The sequence below is a fragment of the Cavia porcellus genome, unplaced genomic scaffold, assembly GCF_034190915.1.
Source record: "Cavia porcellus strain 051 isolate PalLab524CR breed Dunkin Hartley unplaced genomic scaffold, mCavPor4.1 scaffold_3, whole genome shotgun sequence".
Taxonomy (NCBI): domain Eukaryota; kingdom Metazoa; phylum Chordata; class Mammalia; order Rodentia; family Caviidae; genus Cavia; species Cavia porcellus.
In genome coordinates this window covers 66,000,833-66,028,826 of record NW_026947486.1, presented here as the reverse complement: position 1 = coordinate 66,028,826, position 27,994 = coordinate 66,000,833, and the positions used below count along the sequence as shown (strand labels likewise).

At 33.6% G+C, this 27,994-nt stretch overlaps 1 protein-coding gene across 3 annotated transcripts in view; it reads right to left on the bottom strand.

Annotated features, from left to right (window-relative positions):
* Window positions 1-383: 383 nt before the first annotated feature.
* Window positions 384-27,994, bottom strand: part of Tbc1d8b (TBC1 domain family member 8B) — a 109,126-nt gene continuing 81,515 nt past the window's right edge. For 2 of the 3 annotated variants that reach the window (XM_063246241.1, XM_063246239.1), the window contains 11 exons: window positions 19,726-19,843; window positions 18,178-18,463; window positions 17,035-17,164; window positions 16,315-16,413; window positions 11,570-11,638; window positions 11,173-11,413; window positions 10,260-10,325; window positions 8,445-8,528; window positions 7,007-7,063; window positions 5,397-5,494; window positions 384-4,045 (listed from right to left, as the gene is read on the bottom strand). In XM_063246241.1, coding sequence (XP_063102311.1) covers window positions 3,647-4,045; window positions 5,397-5,494; window positions 7,007-7,063; window positions 8,445-8,528; window positions 10,260-10,325; window positions 11,173-11,413; window positions 11,570-11,638; window positions 16,315-16,413; window positions 17,035-17,164; window positions 18,178-18,463; window positions 19,726-19,843 — 1,647 coding nt within the window. In that variant the 3' untranslated portion in view covers window positions 384-3,646. The remainder of the gene's footprint in view (window positions 4,046-5,396; window positions 5,495-7,006; window positions 7,064-8,444; window positions 8,529-10,259; window positions 10,326-11,172; window positions 11,414-11,569; window positions 11,639-16,314; window positions 16,414-17,034; window positions 17,165-18,177; window positions 18,464-19,725; window positions 19,844-27,994) is intronic. The other variant, XM_063246240.1, reaches the window with a different exon arrangement.

The following is a 27,994-nucleotide window of genomic DNA, read 5'->3' as shown; positions in this document are numbered from 1 at the left end:
TTTTTAAAATTTTATTTAAAAGGAAAAAGAGAAAAAAACCAAAACAAAACAAAGCTAATTCTTTATAGAATTAGCAATAAAAAGCCCACATACAGAGGTCAGTGTCTATTATACCTCCTTCCTATGCTTTCTTACACCACGGGAGCTAAAAAAAAAAAACAAACAGTATTTCCCAAATTTCTTTGTGACTATGATTCTGAACTCTAGGCATGTGATGGTAAATATTTTAGAGACTGAGTACCCAAAGTGCAACCCCAAACCCACACTTAATTATCACAAAGTGCCAAAATTGCAATATAACCTAAATACTGAAGTTTTTAGTTTAGAAACAAGAACTCATGCATTAACATCTTTTGTCTTAAAAGAAAAACCAGCAACAGAGCTTTCAATGATACAAGTAACTTTTTATTGAAAAGTAAAAGTTTGTATTTGGTGGGCTTTTACACAATTAATATATTTGCTGTTGTGTGCATGCTCATTTCGCTGCAGTGACTTGGTTTGTATGCTGATGAAGAGGACTCGGCATACCCACTGTGGCCCGCAGGGCTCTAGGCCAATGAGATGCATACTTATGAGATTAGAGAGGCAGAAGCAAAGTGGAACCTATGTTTCTGTCACTTCTAGTAAACACAGTTGTGAAGTTATCTGGTTTTCCTACTGTTATGTAATTACAATCTTGTGAGTACTGAGAGGCAGGGGATAGGGACTCTATTTTGCTGGTGGAAATCACAGTAGGTGAGCATGGTTTCAGAGGTAGCAGTAGTAGTGATGGCTTTTCCTTCTCACTGAAAGAAGTAGCAGTTTTCTCATCTCAGAAGAGTTAGCAACTGTGACCTGGTAGAGGTGTGCCTTTGGGATGTGTGCTTAAAAGCTCAATTCAAACAGTTCTGATAATTATGTATTCAGTACCCAGTATAAATCCTTTCCTCCCTAATTAAGTATAAATTTTGTTCTCTGCAACTGAACCCTATCTGAAACAGAAGGAAAGCCCTCAAATGATATCTAAGTATAAATAAAAACATATCACAACAAATAAAATATTAATCTCTTTAAGCAAATCACTTTCATGTTTTAAGAGATTTGTGATATTTATTCTTAGAAAGAGAAGTAAAACCACTTTATTACATTTAACATATAAGGCATATTGCACTGGTTCAGTATAACACAACTACATATGATTTTTAAAATACAGAACAATTCCTTTGCTTAACAAGGTAGCAGCTATAAAACTATATATTCAGCTTGTTTCTCCTGCAGACTCAGAAAATAAATCTTTTTTTAAATTTGCTTTTATAATTTTTTTGCAATTGAAAAATCTCTTTATCCAATTTTATCAATGTAGGTTAAAATACAATACTCAATCACCATTTTGACTTTAAAATAATGTCATATATTAATGATACATGCTCTTAAAAAGTATTCTTTGTAAATCCAACTGACAAAATATTCCACAGTGTATACAATAATGTCTTTGTGCATTTGACTTTGTCTTTCTAGAGCTATTATTGTAGCATAGTTTAATAATTGCTACATAATAGCAAATGTGTGATAGCTTTAATACAAACTATTAACTAAGTCTTTAAAATCTCTATGTATTTCAACAAATCACTTCGAACTAAAGGTATGGCTACTTACCAATTATCTCTTTTAGGTGGTAATTTCCTTGAAAAGAAAAAGTGATCAAATTATCTTAAAGACTTACTAGTAAAGGGTTTCACCAAAACCTATTTATGCATTTTCAAAAGCTTAACTTGAAAATTCTTTAACTTCTCTGAAGGTAACATATTTTATGGTGACAAGCATCTCTGTGTTAGGTTTTGTTCACAGAAGATTCTTGCCTAAGGCTCACTGTACCAACTCCTGCTCAGAAAAGATGGTCCCTTGGATCACTCAAAAGGAGGTCTGCCCTTTCACTGTTTCACATCTAGAAAAGCCAAAGGACTTAAGACCAAAGTTTTCTGTGAAGAAAGAAATTTCAATGGATGATATTACTACATTTTCTAATTTAATTGTTAAATTGCTCTTGTCAGAAACAGAGGAGTAGACAAGTGTAGTTTGCTTGTTTCATTTTTTAAAAAGTGACAACAAAGTCCATTATGTCTCCAAATAGACTGTCATAGTGCAACTGGAATATAAGCAGCATAAAGTACATAAAATTACATATCTAAACCAGATAGTCAAAATCTTTTTAGATTGATGCTGGTAATTCTACACATTACATCAGCAAGCATCATGTGAAAGTATACTTTATATGCCTGCCAGACTAATATAATAATTCAGTTTAAATGCAACTATTTATGTTTACTATGTAATATAAAGTAAAATATGACTGAGAAAATCCAAAATCTAAAACTACTGAGACAAAGAGCAATATACTGTGACAAACAGAACAAACAGTAGTGCTCCAAAGAATTTGTAGTAACTGAACTTTTCTTTCTTTCTTTATACAATTACACATTAGCTTTATTAACCCTTGAAGGAATTTATTTTATCAAATCCCTTCCTGAAACCAATTACACAGTGAATGGACTTTCCAGAACCTTAGACTGGTTGTATAGAGAACACAATTGGGTGTTCACAGCTACCTTTGTTATATGACTTATTTTTTAAAATGCTTAGAAAGATCTTTTGATCCTCTAAACCCTCAAGATGTTCAAAATGAGCTGAACTGTTTCTTACCTCCTTCCAAAAGGCTGGCTTTATTCAGTTTAAATTAAAGTCTAGTATTTTTTCCCTTTCTATCAGTCTATTGGGTTTAAGAGACTTTGATTTATTCTGAACAGTAAAAGAGATAGCAGCATGAATTGGCAGCTTCTAAACTCTTCAAGTAGAGAATGCAGAAATTATTGATCATTCATCTATTACTAGATTGACTGAAATTAAATTTAAAATGTTAATAATATTTCAGTTAATAGAAAATGAGAGGCCTGAATGGTAATCTAGATAAGGGTATAGATCTAATAGATTAGATTTCTAGGGTATTCTAGTAAGACTGAGGCAATTTGCAAAATAAGGTTTACCGCTATGACATATCAGCATCACTAATAAACTAACACCACCTTTTCAAAATTATTAGTGAAAATAGCAAAGCTAGTAATTTGCTTACTAAAAATGGTATAGTGGTGCCCTCTGGTGGTTCTACAGAATATCTTCCCTTTCCTCCCTAGCTACTGCATATTTTCTGAAAAACAGAGTGCAGTAAAACCTTGGTTTGGGAGAATAATTCATTCCACTTGTAATCCAAAGCACTTGTATATCAAAGCAATGAGAGATAGAACCAGTTGGAATCAGGTGATATTCAGCATGATGTATTACTTATACTGCAAGACATTTCTCATTTATCAAGTTAAAATGTCTTAGCACTGTCCACTTGGCTTGCAGAACACTTACTTGAAGACCAAGATACTCACAATCCAAGGATTGACTGTAATTAGGACTATCAAAATTTGAGATCATCATAAATGAATAATTGTGCTTCTAAATATCTTATTCCTTCTTTCTTTAGGCACATTGTTAAGAAGATAAATCCCTGAGCCCTACTCCCAGGAATCAAGCTGATGCTACAGAAATTTCAGTAAACTTGTCTTTGATATCAATTCCTGTTAAGAAATTTACAACATTGGTCCTAGATCTTAACTGAGTCAAATTAAATCTTGGTTCTAGATCTTAACTGAGAAGTTTTTGCATTTTCCAGCTTGGTTTTTAAATCTACAGGTTTCTCAAAAAACCTCACCAAGGCTGGCTCGTTCAACAGAGATGCAAGAATCTGTTCAAATGCAAATGACCACTGAGGTTCCTCCCTGAGAGAGGAAGAAGGATCTTTCTCCAAGTTGCTCTTTGTTTTCCTTTCACTGGGTTCTTCAGAAGCACATACTGTACCAGAGACTGCTTTGGCTGATGATTGAGGGCTATGTAGTTTCCTTCCAACTTCTTCCATCCTGAGCAGAAGGTTGGTTACAACGGCAATGGCTTGATATAATGCTTCTTCTTCAGGGTCCTCATGAAATAAATTATAGAGGGTCTTTGAAAACTGAATAAATTGTGACTAGAAGACACAAATTAGAAATATAACATTTTAATATTACATTTGACAAATATGGATAGAACTTGAAAGTGGGCATGCTCCTTTATAGAATTTATAGGGTATAACCTTCATCCAAGAACTGACAATCTCAAAATAAATCTTTGTTCTATGGATCATGGAAAAGCATTTCATTTAAGCCCTCTTGATTATTGCCTATAGTACATTATATATACACACTAGTTCCTGGATAGTTGGGCATATTATTTCAGTGTTAGGTGGCACTTTTTTTTAATTGGTACATTTTTAGTTTACAATGATTAAATTCTTTGTGGGGAGTTGGTACATGTGCACAGCGTGTCTTACTTTTAATTCATTTTAACAAAAGGATTAAGATGAAGTCCCATTTGATTTCTTCAAAAGGCTAAGGTAGGTTGCTTAGTTAAGATGATAAATTTAGGGAATAAAGACTTGTGTGACTTATCTAGTAGTATAAGAGAGCTCTAAGAAACCCATGTGGGCATGCTTCTCTTGAAAGACTGAGTGGGGCCAAAAGTGGAGGGAAACTAGTTGGTCTCTCAGTTACCCCTAAATAATCCAAAGATAGTCCTAGTAACTAGTTTTCAATTTAAAAAAGGAATTTCAACACGAGTCACATTAGTCAATCATCCAATAAGAAAAGTTTATCTAAACAGAGAGCAAATATAAAGGATATCCTTCAAGCATACATGATAACAAACGCTTATTTTCCTTCTTCCTTAGTTTATAGTACTGTTCATTTATAACAATTTCAGAACAAATATCTCATATTTACTCACTTTAAAATGAACTTAACTGCTAAGTTACGTAGTCCATTGGGAAATACTAAGTTATTTGAAACTTCTCATTTTGATAAAGCTCTGGGTATTCTCGGTGCCTACATCAATCAGTTTTTAATTTTAAAAATATAAGAACATTCTGGTGGAACAGCGTATAAGAAAAAATGACTTTTAAGACTGTATCAGGAGATATTAGTATTGCAAGTACAGGTTCTAAAGACCATCAGGAACCAATGTGTGATTTATTTTAGCAATATCTTATGCTCAGTAACTAGCAATGTCCTTGATATCTAGTAGGCATTGAAAATGCTTCCTAGATAAAAGAACATTTCCAACAATTCTGAAAATGTTCTATACACATTTTTATAGATGCACGTAAGTGTTTAAAGTTTAAAAAAAGCTCATTAAAATTTTTTTTTCTCTTCCATCCTTCCTTGAAACTTACAAAGAGAACACACAGGTTTTTAATATTTTTAAAATTGTATTTTAGAGTTGGTTATACTCATATGCACATAAAAATGCAAAAACTTAGACTTTTTTCTTTGAAAATACTATACCTGATTCATTCTTGGCAAATTTTTAATATTTTCTTCTTTTTTGAGGAGCTCATCTTGCCACTGAGTTAGGTATGCTTGAATATCGATTTTTCCTTTGCCTAAATGAGGGAGCAAAACAGTTTCATAGTGAATAGGCCTCTATATTTCCCCAAATCGCAAGTATAATAATTATGACTGAAAGATATTTCACTGAGATATGAAACTTCATCTCTTTTGAACTAGGAAGTGATCTGAATTTACCTTTTATCTCACTCACTGGCTCTCAGGAATACTTTATTTCTATTTAGACTAAAACCTAACTTTGAGAAGTTAGGGACCATGGGAAACATGGAGAGGGAAAAAAGATGTATATAGATTAAAACAGTACACTTTCACCTGGCAATGCAAATTTCATGTAGTCATCTTCATATATACTACTAAATTTAAAGCAGATCCTATATTATATTCTTATACAGATAACAAAGTGGTCTATGATGGTTGTTTCTCAAAAACTGAAAACACTAATCTTTTCTTTAAAGAGTTTGGTCAAGAAGATGTTACGGTAACTTTTAAATAATTATTTAAGAGTCTTCAAAACCTAGGGGAAAATACTGGTAAAGTTGTTATGTTTAAATAGATCTTAAGCAATAAATTATTTTTAACTGTTATTCAAAAATATAAAGAATGATGAACTTTTGGAGAATGATTTGACAGTCTTTGTCAAAACATTAAAAGTTAATACTACCCAGTCCAGTTTTTTTTGGTCTATTTGAGACAAAGTTTCCCTATGCAGTTCAGGCTACCTTGAACTCATTTTGTAGCCCAGGCTGGTCTTGACCTCATAATGATCCTCCTGTCTCAGTTTCCCAAGTGCTGAGATTACAGGTGTGTACCACCATGCTCAGCTGCGCCTAACCCAGTATTTTATGCTTCTATGAATTCATCCTATCCCTATCCCAAAGAAATGCTTCTAAAATAATCCTAAAATTTTTAAGCAAAAAATATTTATTGAAATATAGGTTGAAATAAAATACCTGGAAACCATCTAAATGTCCATCAGTATTGTGCTAGTTATTGAATGTTATGATCAAAACAAATAATGAAATATTTTGTACTTATTAAAAATCACAAGTTAGATTCAAATATATGGATGTGAAAAATTTTCCATGCTACATTACAAAATCAAAACTTAGCAAATTATAGAGCAGTATTTATGAAGTATTGTTTTAAAGAGAGTTGTCTAGGTATGTTTGTGCATATACAGAAACAGGTCTGGATATAGTAAAAAATGCTTTCAGTCTTTAATTCTGAGTGGGTTGGTGGGAATATGAGAACTATCTACTGTCTCAATTTGTTAGTATTATCTACTATTTTTGTGATTAAAAAATAAATACTTCTAAAATAATTGTAGTAAATTAATATAGGTTACTTACTATTATATTTTCTATAACTTCTGAGAAGTATCACAAGAAGAAAAATAAGTTGATAAAATAAAGCAAAGAAATTGAAAATTTTCTCAGGATCAATATATAGTCTTTAAAAGGAATCAATCCACTTTCCCCCCTTTGTAATTATCCCTATTTATATAAGCAATAATTTAACAAAGAAATTATATTCCTAGATCATAGTACCTTTTTCAGGGCTGTTTGTTCCTGATTTTGATTCTTTCTCATTTGTAGCCTTGGAAACTAGGAGGAAAGAGGTCAATTGCGTATTATAAAATATTTAACAAATATTTTTAAAAGTAAAAATAATGTTTCATATGACATAAAAGTATACGTTATTTTGATTCACTAAGCCAATTTTATCCAACCTGACTCCCTGTCATTGTAAGGCAATATATTAAAGAATTTTCACAGTAAAATAAACACTGAAGTAAACACTGAAGTATTTCACAGTAAAATAAACACTGTGTCATATTTTTAAAAAATTCTAGAAGAAAGCAAACTAAATGTTAAGTATTTATCTCTCAGTGGTATTTCCTTCTTTTTTGACTTTCTTAAAATTAACATGTATTTCTTTAACCAGCAGGAAATATTTAAAAAATATATACACACAAGAAGTCAGAAGAATAAGTTATAATTGTGTGCCAATAACTCAGTGTGAAACCTTGTATATACCCCTTCTCTGTGGGCCTCAGTGCCATCATCTATAAAGTGAAGGGATTTGACTAGATGTTTGCAAGGTCTCTTTAATTCAATGTTCAAACACTTCTAATTGTCAGGCATGGTAATACATGCCTGTAGTTCCAGAACTTGGGAGGTTGAGGCAGGAGGATTGCCATGAGTTTGAACCCAGCCTGAACTATGTAGTAAGTTCAAGGCCAGCCTAAACTATCTCAAAAAAACAGAAAAGAAAAAAGCTAAAGATAAACAACAACAACAACAAAAAAGCCAAAAAGTACTTTAGTATATCAAAACCACAAACATACATTAATTGAAACTCACTCTGTTAAGAAACTGTATATTTATGAAAATAAAACAAAGGACACACAGATAAGCTCGTATTACTTCCAAACAATGTCTAGAAGACAGGGTCATTCCTGTATGTTACACCTTTGGTGTCTTATAGTAAGTACCTGTTTGAATAAGAGCTATGATATTTAATCACCAAATATTCTATTGTCTTCACTGTACTTTAGCAAGGCATAAAAAATGGTCTGATACAGTTTAGAAGTTTCTTTAACATATTTAGAAACAAAATATGATTACTTTGTAATTGTCCAATAAATAAAAAATTTCATAAATCCAAGTCTTTAATCAGTAATAATTTGGTAATTAGTCAAATATTTATGAATTATGCTAAGTGTTATGGTAGTATAAAAGAAGCAAAAGCTGTAAGATCCCCAAATTTACGAGTGGTAGCTGGGTAAAGCACACCTAAACCAGGAAGATATCTGTAGGTAACTGACAATCAAGGCAGTTAAACTAGCTAGACACAGTGGTGTGCATCTATAGTTCCAGATCTTTGGGAAGTTGATGATATAGAACGATCACGAAAGACTAAATTTGAGACCAGCTTGAAAAATTTAGCAAAATCCTGTCTCAAAAGAAGTCAACAACTATTTACCATGGAGCTGACTGAAATAAAGTAATTCTTCTGTGGAAAGTTCATCTCCTTTTGAAGAGTCCTCAGATTTCACTTCAGTATAAGCTGAAAATATATAATCCAAATCACACTTACTAACAATCAAGGAAAGACATGGGGTCCATAATGGTGAGGTAAGTTTGGGAGTAAGAATTAAAAAAAAAGGTTTTGGAACAAAAATATAAATGAAGGGCAAGCATGAGATTCTGAGTTTGATTCTCAGTTCAAAACAAACAAACACATGAAAGTAAGTGAAGAAATATAAAACGGATATTGCTATACTGTATAGCAAATAACAAGAAGTACTGAGTCACCTTCATTTCTAGTATTTCTCCCATTTGCTTTTTTAGTAGTCTTCTGAGAGCCAGTACAAGTTGTAATAAGAAAATCTAGCATTTGGAAATCTGAACATACAACCACAGCCATTTAAAAAACTTGGAGAACATGAAGTGAATGCTTTGTTTTACTTCTGACCCGTGAACTAACAAGTATATAATGTTTTTCCTATTTTTGATCCCTCTACAGTGTACTCAGTGAACATTATAATGGCAACCTAATCTGATAATGTAAACACCTTTTATAATTAAAGTATTAGGCATTTTATTTTTAATATATTGTCTGTGATTTGAGTGTGTGAAGGGATAAAGATGTCTGTTGGTCTGGTAAGCTATGTTTTCTGGCTAACCTAAAAAGATTTTAAAAGGGATCTCAGGTATAGTTTTAGACAGTTACGAGGTACTGTTTGTTTTTATGAATAACTTCAATTAAGCTACATTTTATAATATTCTTTCATTTTAAAGCCTAAGACTATTTTCTCAAAGTAGGGATGTCTGGGAATGGCAGCTCTTTTTTGGTCAACGGAATAAAATGTACATAAACTTAAATAGTATGAGAACTCTGAGGCAGTATGGTAGCATAGAAAGAAAAATGAAACTCAGAGTAAGATAAAACTTCAGTTTGAAACCCAGGTAGGCAAAACTATGAGCTATGTGATTTTCAGCAAGTCTTTCTGATCCCCTAGTTTCTTTGTTAAAACTGAAAGGATAATATCACCCTTCAAGGATACAGTAAGGCTTAAAAGAATGCAAGTAAAGTATATGTCTTGATGAACAAATGCTCAACTAATGGTAGCTTTTAGTTTGTTTCCTTTCCTAAATATTTAATATTCCCATTTTTTCCTGCTTTCATTTTCTTTCCTTTGCTTTATAGTGCTAGGTACAGAATCCAGGGCCTTGCTCATTACTAGACAAGGTGCTCTACCCTGGATCTACATCACCAGCCCTTCCTAGGCTCATTTTTCTTTTCTTTTCTTTTTTTTTTTTTTTTGTCTTTTTGCTTTTTATTGGTACCAGGGATCGAACTCACGACTGCCTGCTTGCAAGGCAGGCGCTTATGCTGCTGAGCTAAATCCCCAGCCCCTCATTTTTCTGAATGATGAAGTATTTTACAAGTTTGGCTGTTTAGCTAAAGTTAATCTGTAGTTTGATCGCTATAGTGACCACAAGAATTCAACATTATATCAAATTCAAATATGTCTTTCCTGTACACAAACTATCAATAAAACGACTGACCACTAACAGCTTGTAGACCCCTCGATTACACAGAATCTCTTCTATTGATTTCACCAGATCACTACATATAAGCAAATAACTATCATATGGAGTGCCCAACCATACTGAAACAATGATCTTATACTGATAATTAGCTTATTTGATAAAATTGAAGTAGATCTATAATTATACTTGTTAAAATGAAATCAACTCCTGTATATATCATTAAAGAGTGTTAAACACTTACCTGGAGGAATATGCATCTTAAAAAGCAGTTTAAGCTTCTCAGTAAAACTTCCATTGTACATTATGTCTGTTCAATAAAATTCAGTTGAAAATAATCATGTATCCAAATTCAATCAATTTCAGCAACACAGATTAATATACAGATACTAACCAGGAATTACAATTCAGAAACCTGTTACTTAAGCTAACAGTTAAACTACCCACCAGCCAGATTCTCTCCCTTTAAGTGTACAAGCACAGTGATCTATGTAAGTAATAAAATGCTCCAGTGACTACCTAGTTCCTTTCCCCTACGCTTCAGATTTCTTTTTGCTTTTGAATGAGGTCTTACATCTCATTCGAGGGAAGAACTGTTCTTTAAGGGCCAGTCCGTGATAAGAAAGCATTACTGGGGAGTCTGGAAAGCAAAGGAACATTTACAGGTACAACATATTGCCTATTGAATGTTTTTTTTTTTTTTTCTGAGACAGGATCTTTCCAGGTAGTTAAGGATGGTCTTGAACTATCAAACTCACAGTCTCTTGAGTGCTGAGATTACAGGCATGAGCCACCATAGCTGGTTCATTGAGTACCTAATGGTACAACATGTTTACTAAGTACTTTTCTAGGCTATGTGGTTGGATTTTTACTTAAGAGGAAAGTCCGTCTGTAGCATCCATGTACTTAAACGTAGGAAAGCCAGGACATTTTCTTCCTTCATGTTAACCAGTAGAACACCCACATGTAACAGTTTAATTTTCTGAGAGGGTTGGGGCAAAATTAAATCAATATGCTTAGATTTAGTAACGAACAGGAAAAAAACCCCCTTGTAATTGCTAAAGCTGGAGACAATGTAATCTGACTAAACTGATATTAGTACTAAATACTTTTAGGGATACTTCTTTTGCTTCAAAAGTTATACGATATTGGCCTACCAATTGCAGAAGAAAATTCTTTGAAGTTTACAAGGCAATCAGAATTTTCATCCAACAATCTGAATGTCCATAAAGCTAGTGAGTCTTTGTTTGCGGAATGAGCCCAGGGACTCAACAAGTGATACAACACTCTGAACTGCTGGCAGTCAATCTGATACTGTTCCAAATATGGCAGGCTGGGGTCATGATGCTTTAACACTGGACAACTCAAACACCAATAACAAGATAAAAACAGCTCTTTCTATTAAAAACAAATAAAAAGGAAAAGTTATTAAATCAGAAAAAGTGATCAAAGAAGATTTTCTTTTAAACATATCTGGCAAAAAATAAATAAGTGTACTTGTGATAAAATTCTGCTAAAAGCACATTATTTTTCATTTAAAAAGGATAAGTGTACCTTAAAGATCACATAAAGTTCATCTAATTCATGAAGGTTCAATTTCACATCTTGGGATACAACACGCAGCTGAAAAAAGATTTAAAACAATTTAGAATTAACATTCCAGCACAGAAATGAAACCACTCAAAAGTCTCCCTCTGCTAGAAGGAAATATTTTTCTTTTGATTTCATGAAAAATAATAAACATAAAACAGCTACTTTATATTTCTAAAAAGCTATACATAGAATATGGTTCAAGTTTAGTCTGATAATTACTTTGACAATCATCTGTTCATACCTAGTAATCATTGCCAAAGAACAGCAATGTTTACAATTACAAGCAACAGAGTTCTAAGTCTCATTCTATATATGCCTTGCTTACCACATAAGCAATTTGTTAAGTCATAAAGGGAGCTGTCATCAAACATTTCAAAGGCATCAGGTATGTATGTGCCTCCATCCTCCAAAATAATAAGCTTAGAAAATATGTAATTTTATCCTACTTCATGAAGAATAAGCACTGATGGTAAAAGTATTATACCATTTAAGAAATCTAAAATCAAGGGTAAAGATAAAAGCAAGTACGAAAATAGGACATTAAAACATACAGAATACTCAGTTAAATAAGATAAACTGAAAAGATGGACAAATCTCAGGCAAATACAATAAATCACAAACACTGATATGGATAAAATGGATGTAGAGGTCATTAAAGGCATGCAGCATACAGAAGGTATAAATTCTGTAAGCCAAGTTTTACCAATTTATCTGAAAACCTACACAAAATGATTCCCTAAGAAAATATGGTGAAAATTAATTCAGAAAAGCAAGAAAGTATGAACAGATGGAAACAAAAAGACCTCACTCCCACTCAAAGGTAGCAGCTAGACTACATGAAGAACTAAAATACAAATCAATTTTTCCCAAACAAAAGATTCAATCAGAAAATGGGCAACTGAAATGAAGAAACAATATCCGGAAGAAATACAAATAAGTCAATAACTAGATGAAAAGTATTCAACATCTCTGGCCATTAAGGGAACACAAATTAAAACAACACTGAGATACCATCTCACTCTAGACGGAATGACAATCATTAAGAAATCAAATAACAAAAGCTGGAGAGGCTGTGGGGATGGGAGTGAGGCAGACATCATTCTGCATTGTTTCTGGGAATGTAAAATAGTATAAACACTTGGAAATCAGCATGGAGATTTTCCAAAAACCTAAAAACAGAAATTCCATTTGATCTAGTTGTCATGACTTGTGTCTAGATGTGCTCTCATACACTCATAGGCATGGCTTTTCAGAAGTGGCTGGATCTAGAGTGTGTGATGCTGGGATTAAGTATGTATGATTACTAAATTAATCTACTGATGGTTTGGCACAGTTCTGAGTGTAGGTAATGGGGAGGCCCACCCTGGGTGTGAATGCTACTGCCCTAAGAGCCTGTAACCTGCATACAATATAAGGGATAGAAACAGGGCTGCTCTTGTAGCGTGCTGCTTGCTGTCTTCTGCCCACCCTGCTTTGTCATAGACTGTTTCTCCTGAGATGCCCGTCTGCTATTGTTGTACCCCAAAAATGAGGCCTGAAGATGTTCAAAAATGGGGCAAGATGTCTTTAAAAAGAAGCATTTTATTTTAGCTGGTACCCTGCAACCCAGCCTGCATTGGAATCTGCAGAACTGTGTAACCAGGATTAGGTTAGGGGTGGGGGTTAAAAGGTAAAGACAGCAAAGCCGAGGAAAAGGGGAGAGAGCTTATATAAAAGGGGAGTTAATTTCTGCAAAAATGTTTTACAACCAGTGCCAGTTGGTCCTGGATCCGAGTGTTTTACAATCAGTGGTCAGCAAATGTTACAATCCTGGGTCAGTGGGTTCTGGGACTAAATTGCTTTTCTGGAAAGAGATAATTTATAAGAAACGAGAATTGAAACACAGGTCAGGGTAACAACGCTTACAGAACAGGATAACGACACTAAAGCAGGTCATGACAGCCATGCCACTCTGCCGTAGAGCCAGCTGATTATGGACTGAAACCTCTACAAACTGGGAGCTATAATAAGTCTTTTCTCCTTTAACTTTGGGTGGTGGATAGTTTGTCACAGCAATGAGAAAAGTAACTTAAGGACAGCAGCTATTCCACATCTAGGTATCTTCCCAAAAGAATTAAAGATAATACACTGCAGTGATACATGCATACCCATGTTTACAGCAGCACAATACACTTATTCATTGAAGTGGCCTATAAGTTCACTAACAGATTAATGGATAAAGAAATACATCATAGAATACTATTCTGCCATAAAGAAGGATAAACTTTTGAGTCATTGGTAGGAAAAGTAATGTAGCTTGAGACCATAATGTTAAATGAACTTAACTAGACACACAAGCTTAAAAATCACATGGTTCCTCTCATGAGAAACTGAAATTATAAATAAAGAGCAAAATAAAAGTTAGATAATAGGAAGTATGGAGATAGATCTTTTGCTTAAGGGAAGGGGACTAAATGATGGATGAAAGAGGGAAGGAAGGGGGAAGAAGATTAAAAATAAGTGAAGATGTGTTATGTACATGTACTAACTCCCCATGGGGAACATAATTATATTCAAAGAGCTCTTACAAATCAAGAGAAAAAGTCTCAAAAATAAGTGAAGGCTAAAAAATAGGCAATTAAAAAAACTGAAAAAGTCTAGTAATTTGTAACTAGCAGAATGTAACATAAAATAACATTTGATATTTTAAACTATCAAATTGGCACAAATTAAAGATGTTTAATGTCTGGTGTTAAAAGCACAGAAAAAAAGCATTCTTACACATTGTTGCTAAAATTATAATTTAGTGTAAATCTTGGAACATAATTAGGTAGGACCTCTCAAGGTTTTAGATAGGCATACTCTTTTACATAGCTTCCATTTGCAGGGATCTATCTTACAGAAATATTCTCACAAAGAATTTATATGAGGGGTGATCTAAATATATGGCGAATGTTTAAATTTTAATAATTATGACATAAAATATATATTATTGTTAAACACCTTCAAAACATTCTTTCTTGCTTAAAATACACTTATCCCATTGATCTTGCCACTTTCTGAAGCATTTGGAGAAGTCCTCTTTTGTGTCTTTATGAGGTGTGACCAAGACTACAGTGAATACTGCTGTCAAGTGTCATCTACGGGAGAGCAGGCTAGTAAAAACATTATGGAGTATCTTCATCCAGCTTATTCACTGGATCTGGCACCATACTCTGTGACTCCTGGCCCCTATCAAAGTCAAAATGACCATATCAGGTAAATGTGTTGGACTGATACAGGACACTCAGGAAACTACGAGAGCATAAGCAAAGACATAAAAAAGTACTTCCAGAACTGCATCAGAAAGCAGCAAGAGTAATGGGATAAATGTGTTGATGGCAATGTGTCTTTTGCAATAATAAATTTTTAAAAAATGAAACACTTTTGATGACATCTTGCATGTACACAAAGATGTTTACATAAAATATTATCTGTAATAGCAAATACATCGAAGGAGGCATATTAAATGCACAACAGGGAAACATAAAATAAATTATAGAATAACTGTACTATGGCATGATATTTAGCTTATTAAACAGAGAGTTAGATTTCTATATACTGATTTTCAATGACCAGGATAATTTTTCAGTGAAAAAAGTTGTAGAACATGGTGACTGTTATACACTCATTTAAAAAACTATAACCCTTGGCTGGGCAAGGTGACACCTGCTTGAAATCCCAGCACTCGGGAGGCTGAGGCTGGAAGATTCTTGCAAGTTTAAGACCAGCCTGGGCTACAAAGTGAGTAATAACAGCCTGAACTGAGATCCTGTCTCAAAAAAGACAAAAAAAAAAAACCCAAAATAAAAATAAAACTATATCCCCTCCCCACCAACATACACATCTATGTGTGCCAATACAGAACAAAAAGATACGAGGTGAAACATATCAAATCATTTTAAGATTGTTACCCTTTGGAGTGGAGAGGCTTGACTTTTTATATTTCTGCTGTGCTTAAATTATTTATAACAACCACATATAACTTCAGTAAATATTTAAAAATACTAATCTATTAAAAAAACCACAAGGGGGCTCTATGCCAATTATGTCATAATGACATCAATGAATTACTTAATTGACACCTAAACCTGGAACCTTCAGAAATGTTAATATTCAGGATTTGTATCTCTGAAGAACTTATCTTTAAGCAAGTAGGTTTTCAAAACAACATAAGCTTAATATAAGCATCAAGGTAAAATTCACCGTCCTTTGACCAGTAATCTATTCATTCCACTGACCAGAAGAAACCAATATTAGCAGTTTTTTGTGGAGTGACAAATATTAAAACAGTGAGTACTGTTTTATACCCTTTTATATACTATTCACTTTATGTATTCAAAGAAAATAATATTAGTACCAGTGGCTACTATACAAATCAACCATTCCTACTGATAGCATACTGTAAACATGTTAAGCTTAGATGCCTACATAACATTTAGCACTACACTACAGTGATGCTTAAGGTCAAATAATAGCAAACATGTTGCAGAAAGACATATAACTGGTCCAGAAGAAAATGACTTGTTTTTTTCTCAAGCAAATCTATAATAAACTAAACCTTGGCGAGAATCTATCTCAAATATTTAGTCCTTTTCATTTCATTTACATGTAAAAATAACTATTAAAGGAAATCAAAGGGGAAAACCTTATTCCAACTGGTTTTGTCTCACTGAATGGACACTTACCACATTTTGCTTCGTTGTTTCCTCTAGGGTCTGTATCACATACAACCTATTTCGACAGCGCATGCTATGTATATCTTCATAGCAAATATTTCCATATTTCTGCAAGACATGTTTTCAGTGAGTATTTATTCACAATAAATATCCACTTTTCCATTTAGAATTAAATCAAATGTCATCAGACTCAGTTATCTGGGGGCTTGGTTCTATTCCTAGCTACTTTCCTGACTTGTTCAGAGATACTGTAAATTTTCACCTCCTACATTTCAGTTTTCATACATATTTCCTGGAGAGAATTCCATTTACTATGTGTCTAAACCAAGAAGAAGAACACTGGTAACATTCATGTCTAAGAATAGAATAATTTTCACCATTTTATATAGCAATACATGTGTAGAAGTATTCATGTACAAAAGTAAGCAAATTTAGTTTCATTTAATGCAAAGGAAATTGAGGCATAGGGTGTTATATAACCTAGCACAAGTTCTTAGAATTCATTTTTAAAGTGAGGATAGATTTTAAATTGTATCTTTGTTTGCATTATTATACTACTGTTAATAAAACACTAAAGATATAACTACAGTACTAATCTTTTTATTTTATAGTTTGGAACGGGACTCAAACTCAGGACCTCACACTTGCCATGCCGCTGAGCCATACCCCCGCCCCCCAATCTTTTTAAATGTGCTATGTAATTACATTTATGGTATAAAAAGAACTTACCTCATTGGACTCTTTAATCAAATCTGTAATATCCACTCTAACATGACTGCTTTTTACATCACTCTCATTTGAACCCTGCTGAACACTTGAAGGCAATGGGCTATCCTTATTAGTGACATTGTCAAAGAACCTATCCAAAAGTGACAGTAATACAAGAATTAGTGGAACCAAAATTGTTAAAGCAGGGAAAATAGCACCTAATATCTCCCTAGTTAGTTAACAGGTTAATTTCAACTGAGAGGACAAGGGAAGGGTTTATGAAGAAGTAGAATTTGAAGATGGTTGTGGTTTAGGAGTACGTCGAGGGGGGAATAGGGACAAAATCATTTTGGGATTGGGAAGAGCATGAAGGAAGCAAACAGGCTCACTGTGTACTCATCAAAGACAACATAGCCTAGTTAAGAATGTAAAAGAGGGTATATAGGGGTACATAAGTGGAAATACTGAAGAAAAGTACACAGAAGCCTTATTGCAAAGCTGTGAAAACCAGAGTAAGGCATTTGCATATTATTCTGTACAGAATGGGATTAGATGCAGTAATTAAAACAGCTGTCAATTCAAATATTCATTCATTTAACATATATAAATGTGTGCACATATATACACACAAACAGCTATGCTTATGCTCCAATACAAAATAACACACAAAATTCACTGGGAAAATAAAGTTCAAACTGCCTTATTGAAACCACACGGAAACTAAGATAATTTTCCCCATGGTTATTTAAAATTATTAACTAGCCCTTTCACTCTCAAGTTACTTTCACATAATAATTGGGACTATGAATGTCCCAGTATACACAAACAATAATAGCATAAATGTGTAAGTAATCTAATTACTCACTTTAAAGTGATTTACATTTGTTATAACCTGTTTGAAGACAAAGGACTGAATTTCAGTCCTGGACTTTTCATTCAACTAGGGCAAATTATGTGACTTTGGGTAAATTATTTGACATCGCCAGGGCTACGTTTCCTCAAAGACAAAACAAGGGGGTCTGGGGGCTTGGCTCAACGGCACAAGCACCTGCGTGCCAAGCATGAGGTTGTAAGTTTAATCCCTGGTACCAAAAAAAAAAGGGAATACAACCATATAATCTCTCAGATCCCCTCCAAATTTAAGTGATACAGTTCTTACAATACCTGTTTAAAGCTGTCACAGCTTCAGCATCATCTTTACATGCCAGGAGTTTGTCTAAATTATAGTCAAGTATCGCCAATCCGAGTTGTAAAATAGCCTTTATTCCATCATAGAAGAAACAGTCTACCACATTCACTGCACTTTCAATAGGCAGCACACTAATAAAAAGTGTGAGGAACCATGAGAGAGAAACTGAAGAAAAGAATGTCATATCTGTCATGTGTTCGGTCAGCTGAGGAAGGTGATCCCTGATAAGTTCTTCAAAGACTGCCTGATCCACCAAGGCACCTAGAGAATATCAAAAGAAGTTAAAAAAGATACTTCTTTCCAGAAGATTTGTTTCTGATACTTCCTCACTTTTATTAGTTTGCTGGTCTTTTTCCCTTAAATGGTAAGTCCTTCAAATGCCTTTACTGTAACTCTGTACCTACTAGTAGATCATGCATTAAAAAAACTGGGGAAATGCAATTCAAATTCATCTGAAAAGTTATTTATTGAGTCCTTAGTATAGTCAGAGAGCTGCACTAGGGACTACAATTAATGGTCTCTCATTTGAAGTGTTTAGTATCTAGTAGAACTCGAGATAAATACACAAATCATCTACAACAAAAGATAATACAATCAGTGGCTTATCTAGAATACTGAAAGCTTATGAAGCTTTAAAGCAGAGATGATCCATAGTTTTTAAATGGGGTCACAGATTCATAAATATTTGATGACTGAAGAAAACAGCATGTAATTAACAAAGTAAGACCTTGATTCTTTTGAATCTTGTAAATATCTAAACAATTTATATAAATTACAATCTCCCTCTGATCAAGAAATATTAAAATTCTTCAGTAGCTCTGTTGTTTCAGGTCACTATTATTATAGAAACACTGTGATTAAAAACTTAAGAATTTCCATTTAATTAAGAAACAAACCAGGTACTTTATTTCAAATAACAACAAACTAAAACTATCATTCCAGTTATACAGTAAATACAGAAAACTCTTCTTAAATGTAGCAGTGAATGAGACATTTGGATACTGCTTAAATTTTATATTTTTCAAACGAATTCATCTATTCTATTTGATTGCTAATTGACTGAACAAAAGTTGCTGAAATTGTTTAGACAAGTATGTATCTGCTTGGTGTAAATGAGTCTCCCAATACCACATATTAGAAACTTAACCCCCAAATTCCATCTATTAATGGTATTTGGAGATGGAACTGTTGCAGGTGACTGAGTCACTAGAGTTCTGTCTGAATGAATGGATCAATCCACTTGTGGATTAATAGGTTATCAAAAAGTAGCTTTGTCAAAAGAGTAAGCTGTCTCTGGCATGTCTGCTCGTCTAACCATGCTGTGCCTTCCACCATATTATGATACAGTAAGAGAGTCCTCACTAGATGCGGAGTAGATACTCACTCCATGCTCTTGGTCTCTCAACTTTAAACCGTGAGCTAAACAAACCTCTATTCTTTATAAATTACCCAGTATGTGGCATTCAGTCATTTTATCAGAAAACAGACTAATGCATGTGAAATGTGTATGTGCATTATTTTACCAATGATTCGACGATTAAAATAATCAGGCAACATTCGTTCACACACAGCAACCAGAAGCCAAAAAGCTTCTTCTTCTTTTGCATATAGAAGCAACACTGAAGTCAAAATGTTCATTGCCTAAAATTCACAGAAGAGATATGGCAAAGTAAATATTATTCAGGTAATAATTGTATTTTTTCTTCATACATAACAGTTTTAAATGGCAACAGGAATAAGACTAATAATATTGCAAACATAAGAATTCTGAGCTAATCCAAAGCAAAAGTAGGTGAAGTCAGGCTAACATTTACTTATCACTTGCCTTATGCAATACCATTAATTTAAGGAAAATGAAGCAGTAATATGGATATGGAACACGATAAGTAAAACCAAATTTAGGGTAATTTCAGTGGCTAAAAATATGACAAATTAAAAAAATTACCACTTAATTTTTAAAAACATTAAAATGGAGAAAAAATCCTCCTCTTTTTTTCCAACTATCTATAGGAGAATATCGTGTAGATATCAATCATCTTCCAGTATGTCCAAATATAAACATCTTCTTTCTCCCATAAAAGGACTTTCTTCTTAATTATGCTAATTTTAAGCATATTATACATTTTCTATGACACTGAACATTCTACTAAAACAATATTTTAATGCTGCAAAATAATCTAAATCAAGGATACACACTATGTTCATTCCAGACTTACTAGAATACCTAGAAATTAAATTATTTGGTCAGAGGGTATTACTTATTAAACACGTAATGCAAATTACATTCCAGAAACAGTGTACCAATTTATATTTCTAGTGAATAATGTTTGACTGTCTACTGCACTTTTGTCAATATGGATAACTGTAACAATTTTAATCATCTTTGTTAATTTGATACTGAAGAAGGCATCTCATTCTAATTTCAATATTTTTGAGGTTGAACTTTCTTTTTCAGTTCTATGACCTGCATTTTCTTTTGTGTGACTAATTTTTTCATTTCTATTGCTCATTTTCAATTTTAAATACCTTTCTAACAGATTTGTATATTAAATATGTCAATTCCTTGGCACTGTTCATTACAGTTTGATCTCAAATGTTTTTATTTATTTTTTTAAAATTTTATTTAAGGAGAAAAGAAAAAAAAAGCAGAGAAAGGGTACAAGTTATAGATTTACAGAAAAAAAATGAACAGTAGGAAATCACTAGTTAATGGATTACATATTGTCATCTTAGAAATAATTGTTCAAGTCACAAAATTAAAGCTTGTAAAGTGGACATTCCAACAATGATACTGCAAACAGTTCTGTTCAATGATCCAAATATGTTTTTATAATAATAATTTCCTGTGGGAGAAGACATAATGGAGAGGGTAGAGTGAAAATGGCATTGTCAAAACCTCTAAAAATGTTGTCCTTTATAAAAGCAATGAGAACACAGGCAAAACTCATCAGAATAATTTTTTAAAGTTCTAGAAATTAACCAAGAACTTAAAGCAATGCAGTAGCATGTATTTAAAAAAATGGCAAACCAGGTATGATGGCACACACCTATCACCCAGCACTTGGTAGGCTGAGGCAGGAGGACTGCTTTATGTTCAAAGCCACCCTGGGCTACACAGTTTGTCTAAGTTCAGCCTGAAATACATAGCAACATCCTGTCTCAAGAAAATGGCTAATCTCTGTGGCATGTCAAACTGTTCTATTCTTATTTCCTCTCTCTGGCTTTCTGGTAACTTAAAACAACTAGGACTGGAAGTGTAGCTCAGTGGTAGAATACTACCATGTGTGAAGACCTGGGTTCCATCCCTAGCACCAAACCAAACCAACCAAACAACAAACAACAACACTCAAACCAAAGCAAAATACCAACACTCAACAATCATGGTGAAAACCAGCACTTAGCACCTAGCTACCACAGGAGGGAAAAAGATGGGGTTGGAGTTCCTTCAAAGCCCCATTCCTAGAGAACTGTCATAATCTGTATGTTAGCTCCCTGGAAGACTCCAATCACAAGTTTGTATTTGAGCTGACACGGAGCTTATCTAGCACAAAGTCTTTTCACCAAGGATGTTTCTTAAAACAATCAAATAGCTATTAACGCTGCTGATGCAGGGGATAACAGCTGGCAAATAATAAGCTAGCAAAGGGTTAAAAGGAAATCTGGGGGCTTTGAAAGATTCTGACATATTCCTGAGAATCTAGAAATCCATTACATGCATATAAATGAGTACATTATTTATAGCTGTAGGGGTACTTGAGAAAGAATAGAAAAGGCCTCAATTTTTAGTTCTGACTAATCTTTAGGCTCTGTTCAAGCAGGAAGCAATGGAGAATATTAAAACAAAAAGAAAAAAAGTCGATTGAAAAGACAAAATAAGATAAAAAGCACTGAGAGATCTTTAGATAGCCTAACCAAAAAGATTTTTAAAAAACACAAGAAGGATGTGAGACTCAAATGATTACAACCAAGAAAGAGAGAATGCAGTACCAACCTTTACAGCAATGGAAAGAACTATAAGGGAATATGACCAACAATTGTACACTAATGAATTAGGAAAATGAACAAGTTTCTAAGAACACAAATTACTGAGACCAGCTCAAAAAGAAAGAAAAACTTGAATAGCACTATAATAAGTAAAAATTTGAACTAGTAATGAAAACCCTTCTCACAAAGAGACATCTAAAACTAGCGCAGGGAACACATTGGGACCCCCATCTTAAAACAAACAAAGCCTCTACACTTCTATGTAACATGATACTGAAGGTTACAGCCAGATTGATTAGGCAAGAAAAAATGGGGAAAGCAATCCAGACTGGGATGGAAGAAATATCATAATTCTAATTCCTTGAGTTAAGATAATATATTTTTTGAGACAGCATCTCAACATGTAGCTCACACTGGGCTTGAACTTGTAACAATCTTCCTGCCTAAGCCTCCTCAATGCTAGGATTACAGCAATTTCATCATTTTGTATGTAGCAATTCCTAAAGAACCCACAAAACATCTACTAGAATTAACAAATAAGCTCAGTAAGGTTATAGTACACAGGACCAACATATACAAAGATTATTTGTATTTCTATATAGACAACAATCCAAATATGAAAGCAAAAAAACCCAGTTTGCTGTAATATAAAAAGGGCTGAAATAGTTAGACATAAGATTATCAAGGAAGTGTGAGACTTATTCACTGAAAACTACCATACAATCTTAAAAGAACAAAAGAGCCCAATAAACGGAAAGACCATTTTATGTTTATAGTTTAAAGACTTAGTACTGTTAACATGCAATACTCTAAATTAATTTACAGTGCAACAACTATCAAAATCCCACCTATCTTTCCTCTTGGAGGAAACTAACAAAGTGATCCTAAAATTCATATTTTGAGCATCATGGTAAGTAAAATAAATCAGACACAAAAAGTCAAATATTGCATATTTCTCTCATCTTTGGAATCTAGAAAAATTTTTAATTAAAAAAAGGATGACATAAAATTAGTAGAGACTATTACAGAAAAAAGGATTGAAGGACAAGGAAGGAAGGATAAGAGGGGGTACTGATCAAAGTATGTTATACACATGTACAAATGTACCAAAGCCAGGCTCATTGTTCTATATAACTAATATGCACCAATTCAAAAAATGCATATGTAAATACAAGAACCTATAAAAAGCCAAATCAATCTTGGAAAGGTACAAACGTAAAGGACTCCCATTTTCTGATTTCAGAACTTATTACATTACACAGATGCAATAATCAAGCCAGTGTGGTAGTGGGCAGAAATATTAATGAATGGAAGAAAGTTGAGATTCCAGAAATAAACCCTAACATCTATAGCCAATTGATTGCCAACAAGAACGCCAAGGCACCATTTTCACACTCACTGAGATAGCTGCAATCAAAAAGAAATACAATAAAAAATGTTGAGGATGTGGAGAAATTGGAACCCTTATGCATTGCTTGTGGGAAATGTAAATTGTGAGTTCTCTTTGAAAAATGTTTGTTAGTGCCCCAACAATTTAGATATAGTTACTAGCCAGGTGTGGTGTCACATATCTGTAATCCCAGACCTCGGGAGGCTTGAGGCAGGAGGATCATTGTGAGTTTGAGGCCAGCCTGGGCTACAAATTGAGTTCAAGACCAACCTGAAATCTATAGTGAAACAAATATATATGCTTTCAAAAAGACTATATATATATCCATATATACATACATATATATTTACATATATATAGTTACTATATAACCCAGAAATTTTACTTCAAGATATATATTCAAAAGAATTGAAAGTATCCACACAAACACTTGTACATTAATATTAATAGCTGCATTATCCTTTACAGTCAAAATATGGAAACAACTCAAATGTCTGTCGACTCTACAACAGATAAACACAAAGCAGTATATTCACACAATGGAATACTATTCAGTCATTACAAAGAATGAAGTACTGATATATGCAACAATATGGATGAATCTTGAAAATAGTATGGTAAGTAAAAGAAGGTAGACCCAAAGGCCACATAGTCTATCATTTTATTTAGATAAAATACCCCTGGTAGGCATATTCAAAGAGAAAAAAAAAGTAGATTCATGATGGGATGGCTTGGGGATAGGAAGAAATGGAGAATAACTGTTAATGAGTATGTTAATGAATATCTTTGGAATAATGAAAATGTTCTGCAATCAAATTGTAGTGATGGTTGCACAGTTTTGTTAATATACAAAAAAACACTAAAAGGTAAAGTTTGTGTGTGTGGTGTATGGTAACACAGATAAATAGATAAGCCAGATATCTGTTATGGCTCACATATGATTTTACTCAAAAGCAATAAAATCTATTTGTTATATTAACTCAAAATCTTTTTTCAAATTTAAATTCTCCATGATATTGTCACACACCAACTTATTTAATTCTTGATTTCATTGTGAGCTTAGCCAGTCTGATCTCCATAGCAGGCTTATTCTTACCAAAATCATATTGCTAATTTGTTATCTTAACCCAACATAAATTACTTCCTACTCTCCATAACTATAAATTTTTTCTCATGCTTTAGAAGTCAAAATCATGTGATGGCTACTTTGAAATTATCTCTAAATTGCTGTATCAGGCTCTGTGATGTAAGCTTTTTCCTGGTTCTGGGGATTCACTAATGGTCTCATATATGCTAGGCACATGGTCTACCACTAAACTAAAAACCCAGCTGAGTGTAAAATTTTTTGGAAATATGTGTCTTTTATACTTTTAAGCGTGCCTAAAGTCATTTAGGTGGTTCATCAACTTAAATTGTCTTCCAGAAAATTCTCTAGGGATGGGGATTTGGCTTAGTGGTAGAATGCATGAAAATTTGTTTGATTGCCAGAACCATGGGAAAAAAAACTCTATTGGTAACTCTCAATTGATAAGTAGTATTAATATATGGTCATTAATGGTGCCCAACCTATTAGAAATGAATATATGGCAAAGTATTACCATATATACCATAGTCCAATCACCTTTCCTTACACAGAGGCTTGGTACAACTCTGCTTGGTTCATACTACGTTTTGTGAAGAGGTGTGCCAATGATGAAGACCTGCCAATAGAATGAGTGAAATGATATGTGCCCCTTCAGGTCTAGCCTATAAAATCTCCAACAATTTTTTAAAATTCATTCTCTCTGCCCCTTCCTGTGTCCACTAATGACAGTGAAAAGTACTTGGAAGCCTTGTTTCGAAGATGACAAAATCTACTGTTAGCCTATAGCCTAAATCTCTTAATAATCACAAAGAGGACTCACTACTCACCAAAATAATCACTTTCTTCTTTTGTGTTTCAGTTACTCTTTGTATTGTGTTAGCATTCTAGCCTACTTGATCAACAAAGTGTACTCCTAGAGGATTTTTTTTTCACTAGTGACTTCTCCACTACCAACAAAATAAAATCTAAACTCCCAACCTACCTCAATCTACCTTATTATTTTCTCCAACTATTTTGCTTCATTCACATTGCACTTTACTGTACAGATCAGGGGTCTATACACACTCTGCATATACTTCTATCTGTTGTATTGTACTGATTCTTTCTCTTAGAATGTTATTTTATATCTGTATGTCCAAAAAAATCACAAATTTTCATAACCTGTAAATGTTACTATGACTTCCACATAACCATCTATAAATTTTACAAATGAAAATAATCTTTTTATTAAAAATGCTAGTAAGATTTTATTTTCTTTTTCTTTTTTTATTTTAAAGGGAATAAAACCAAACCAAACCAAACAGAATAAAGCTAATAAGAACAGAACAAAGAAAGTAATACAGGACTTGAAAACAAGGTAATAGAAATCAATAATGGCTACCATAATGTGTCATTTTCTTCAAAATAGCTGTCCATACCATCAGACATAAGGAAATCAAACAAAATACAACAGCATAAACTGGTATTCTGATCATCTATTTAGAGGATAACAATATGCAGTATACCATCTGTCAGGGATCTATTTCTGAAGGTGGTAGCCATTGTTAATTCCTTATTGTCTTGTTTTAAAGTCCTGTACCATTTTCATTGCTTTGTTTGGTTTGGGTTTATTCCATTTTGTCTGGTTTGATTTTACTATATCTGATGGCATGGGCAACTATTTCAAAGATAGCAAGGTATATTATGGTAGCAATTTTGGATTTACTACTATCTTGTTTTGAAGTCCTATACTGCATTCATTGCTTTGTATTTATTGGTTCTATTCTGTTGTGCTTTGTTCGATATGTCTGATCGTACATGCAGCTATTTAGAAGACGACAAGATGTGTTATGGTAGCAATTGTTGATTTCCTGTTATTTTGTTTTGAAATACTGTATCATTTATACTGTTTTATTTTGATTGGCTTTATTCTGTTTTATTTTGGTTTTATTCTCTTTAAAACAAAAACAAAACAGAATGAAACCTTTCAAAACAAGAGAATGAAAGCATTACAGGACCTCAAAAACCAGTGAATAGGAGATCAACAATGGCTACCATAATATATCCCCTATCTTCAAAACAGCTGCCCATACCACAGACACAGTAAAATCAAATGACACAGGACAGAATAAAACCAAACCTAACAGAACTATGAAAACAACACAGTAACTCCTAACAAGATAATAGGAAATTAACAATGGTCACCACCTTCCCTTTTTAGAAATTTCCTCCCCTATCAATTTCACAATATCTACTGTACATTTTAGATCACACTAACTCCGTCAGGTTTTTATACTAGAGAGATACCTCAGTGTTCACCCATGAGTCCAAACCATTTCACCCATGAGAATGATCTCAAGTTGCATCCATTCAACTACAAGAGCCTCAAGATTATCTTTTATAGCTGAGTAGCTTTCTATTTTATGAAAATAACGCATCTTTCTTATCCATTCTGTGGTTGATGGGAAAGTTACCTCTGCTTTTTTCTGGTTTCCTGTCACATGGGACAATTGTTTTCTCTCCTTTCACTTTGCTCTTTGAATTTCTTTTTGAGTTAAATATATTTCTTGTATATAGCATATTTCTTGAACACCTCTCTCTCTTTCTTTTTCGGTAACGAGGATTGAACTCAGGATCTCATGCTTGCCAGGTAGGTGCTTATGCCACAGAGCTAAACCCCCAGACCCTGTTTCGTTTTATTGGTGAATTGAAGCCATCTACATTAATGGTTACAACTGGCATGAATTGGTTTGTCTGTGACAAGCTATTCTCCTGCTGTTGCTTCCCTCCCCCACTTTTCTCCTTCATTCAGTTGCCTGCCCGGTTTGGTGATCCCTCTCCGCGACTGTTCCGGGAATCATAGTCATTTTCTCATTTGTAGAATATCCTTTGGTGCTCTTTGTAGGATTGGCTTAGTGGTCATGAATTCCTTCAGTTGTTCTCTGTAATGGAAGTGTCTTATTTTTCTATCAATTTTGAAAAAAAGATTTTTTTTTTTTTTTTTTTTTTTTGGTACCAGGGATTACGCTCACGATTTCGCGCTTTCAAGTCAGGTACTTACGCCACTGAGCTAAATCCCCAGCCCTGAAAGATAGTTTTGCAGAGTACATCAGTCTGCGTTGCAAGCTGTTTTCTTTCAGGACTTGAAACACTTTATTCCAAATTCTTCCCTACTTCATGGTTTGTGTTGAGAAGTCTGCTGTGATTCGGATGGGCTTTCCTTTATAGGTGATCTGTTTCTTTTCTCTTATAGTGTTTAATATTCTGTTCTTGTGCTGAATTTCTGGGATCCTGATTACTATGTCTGGGTGTAGAGTTGTTTTGGTTATGGCTATGTGGAGTTCTACATGCCTCA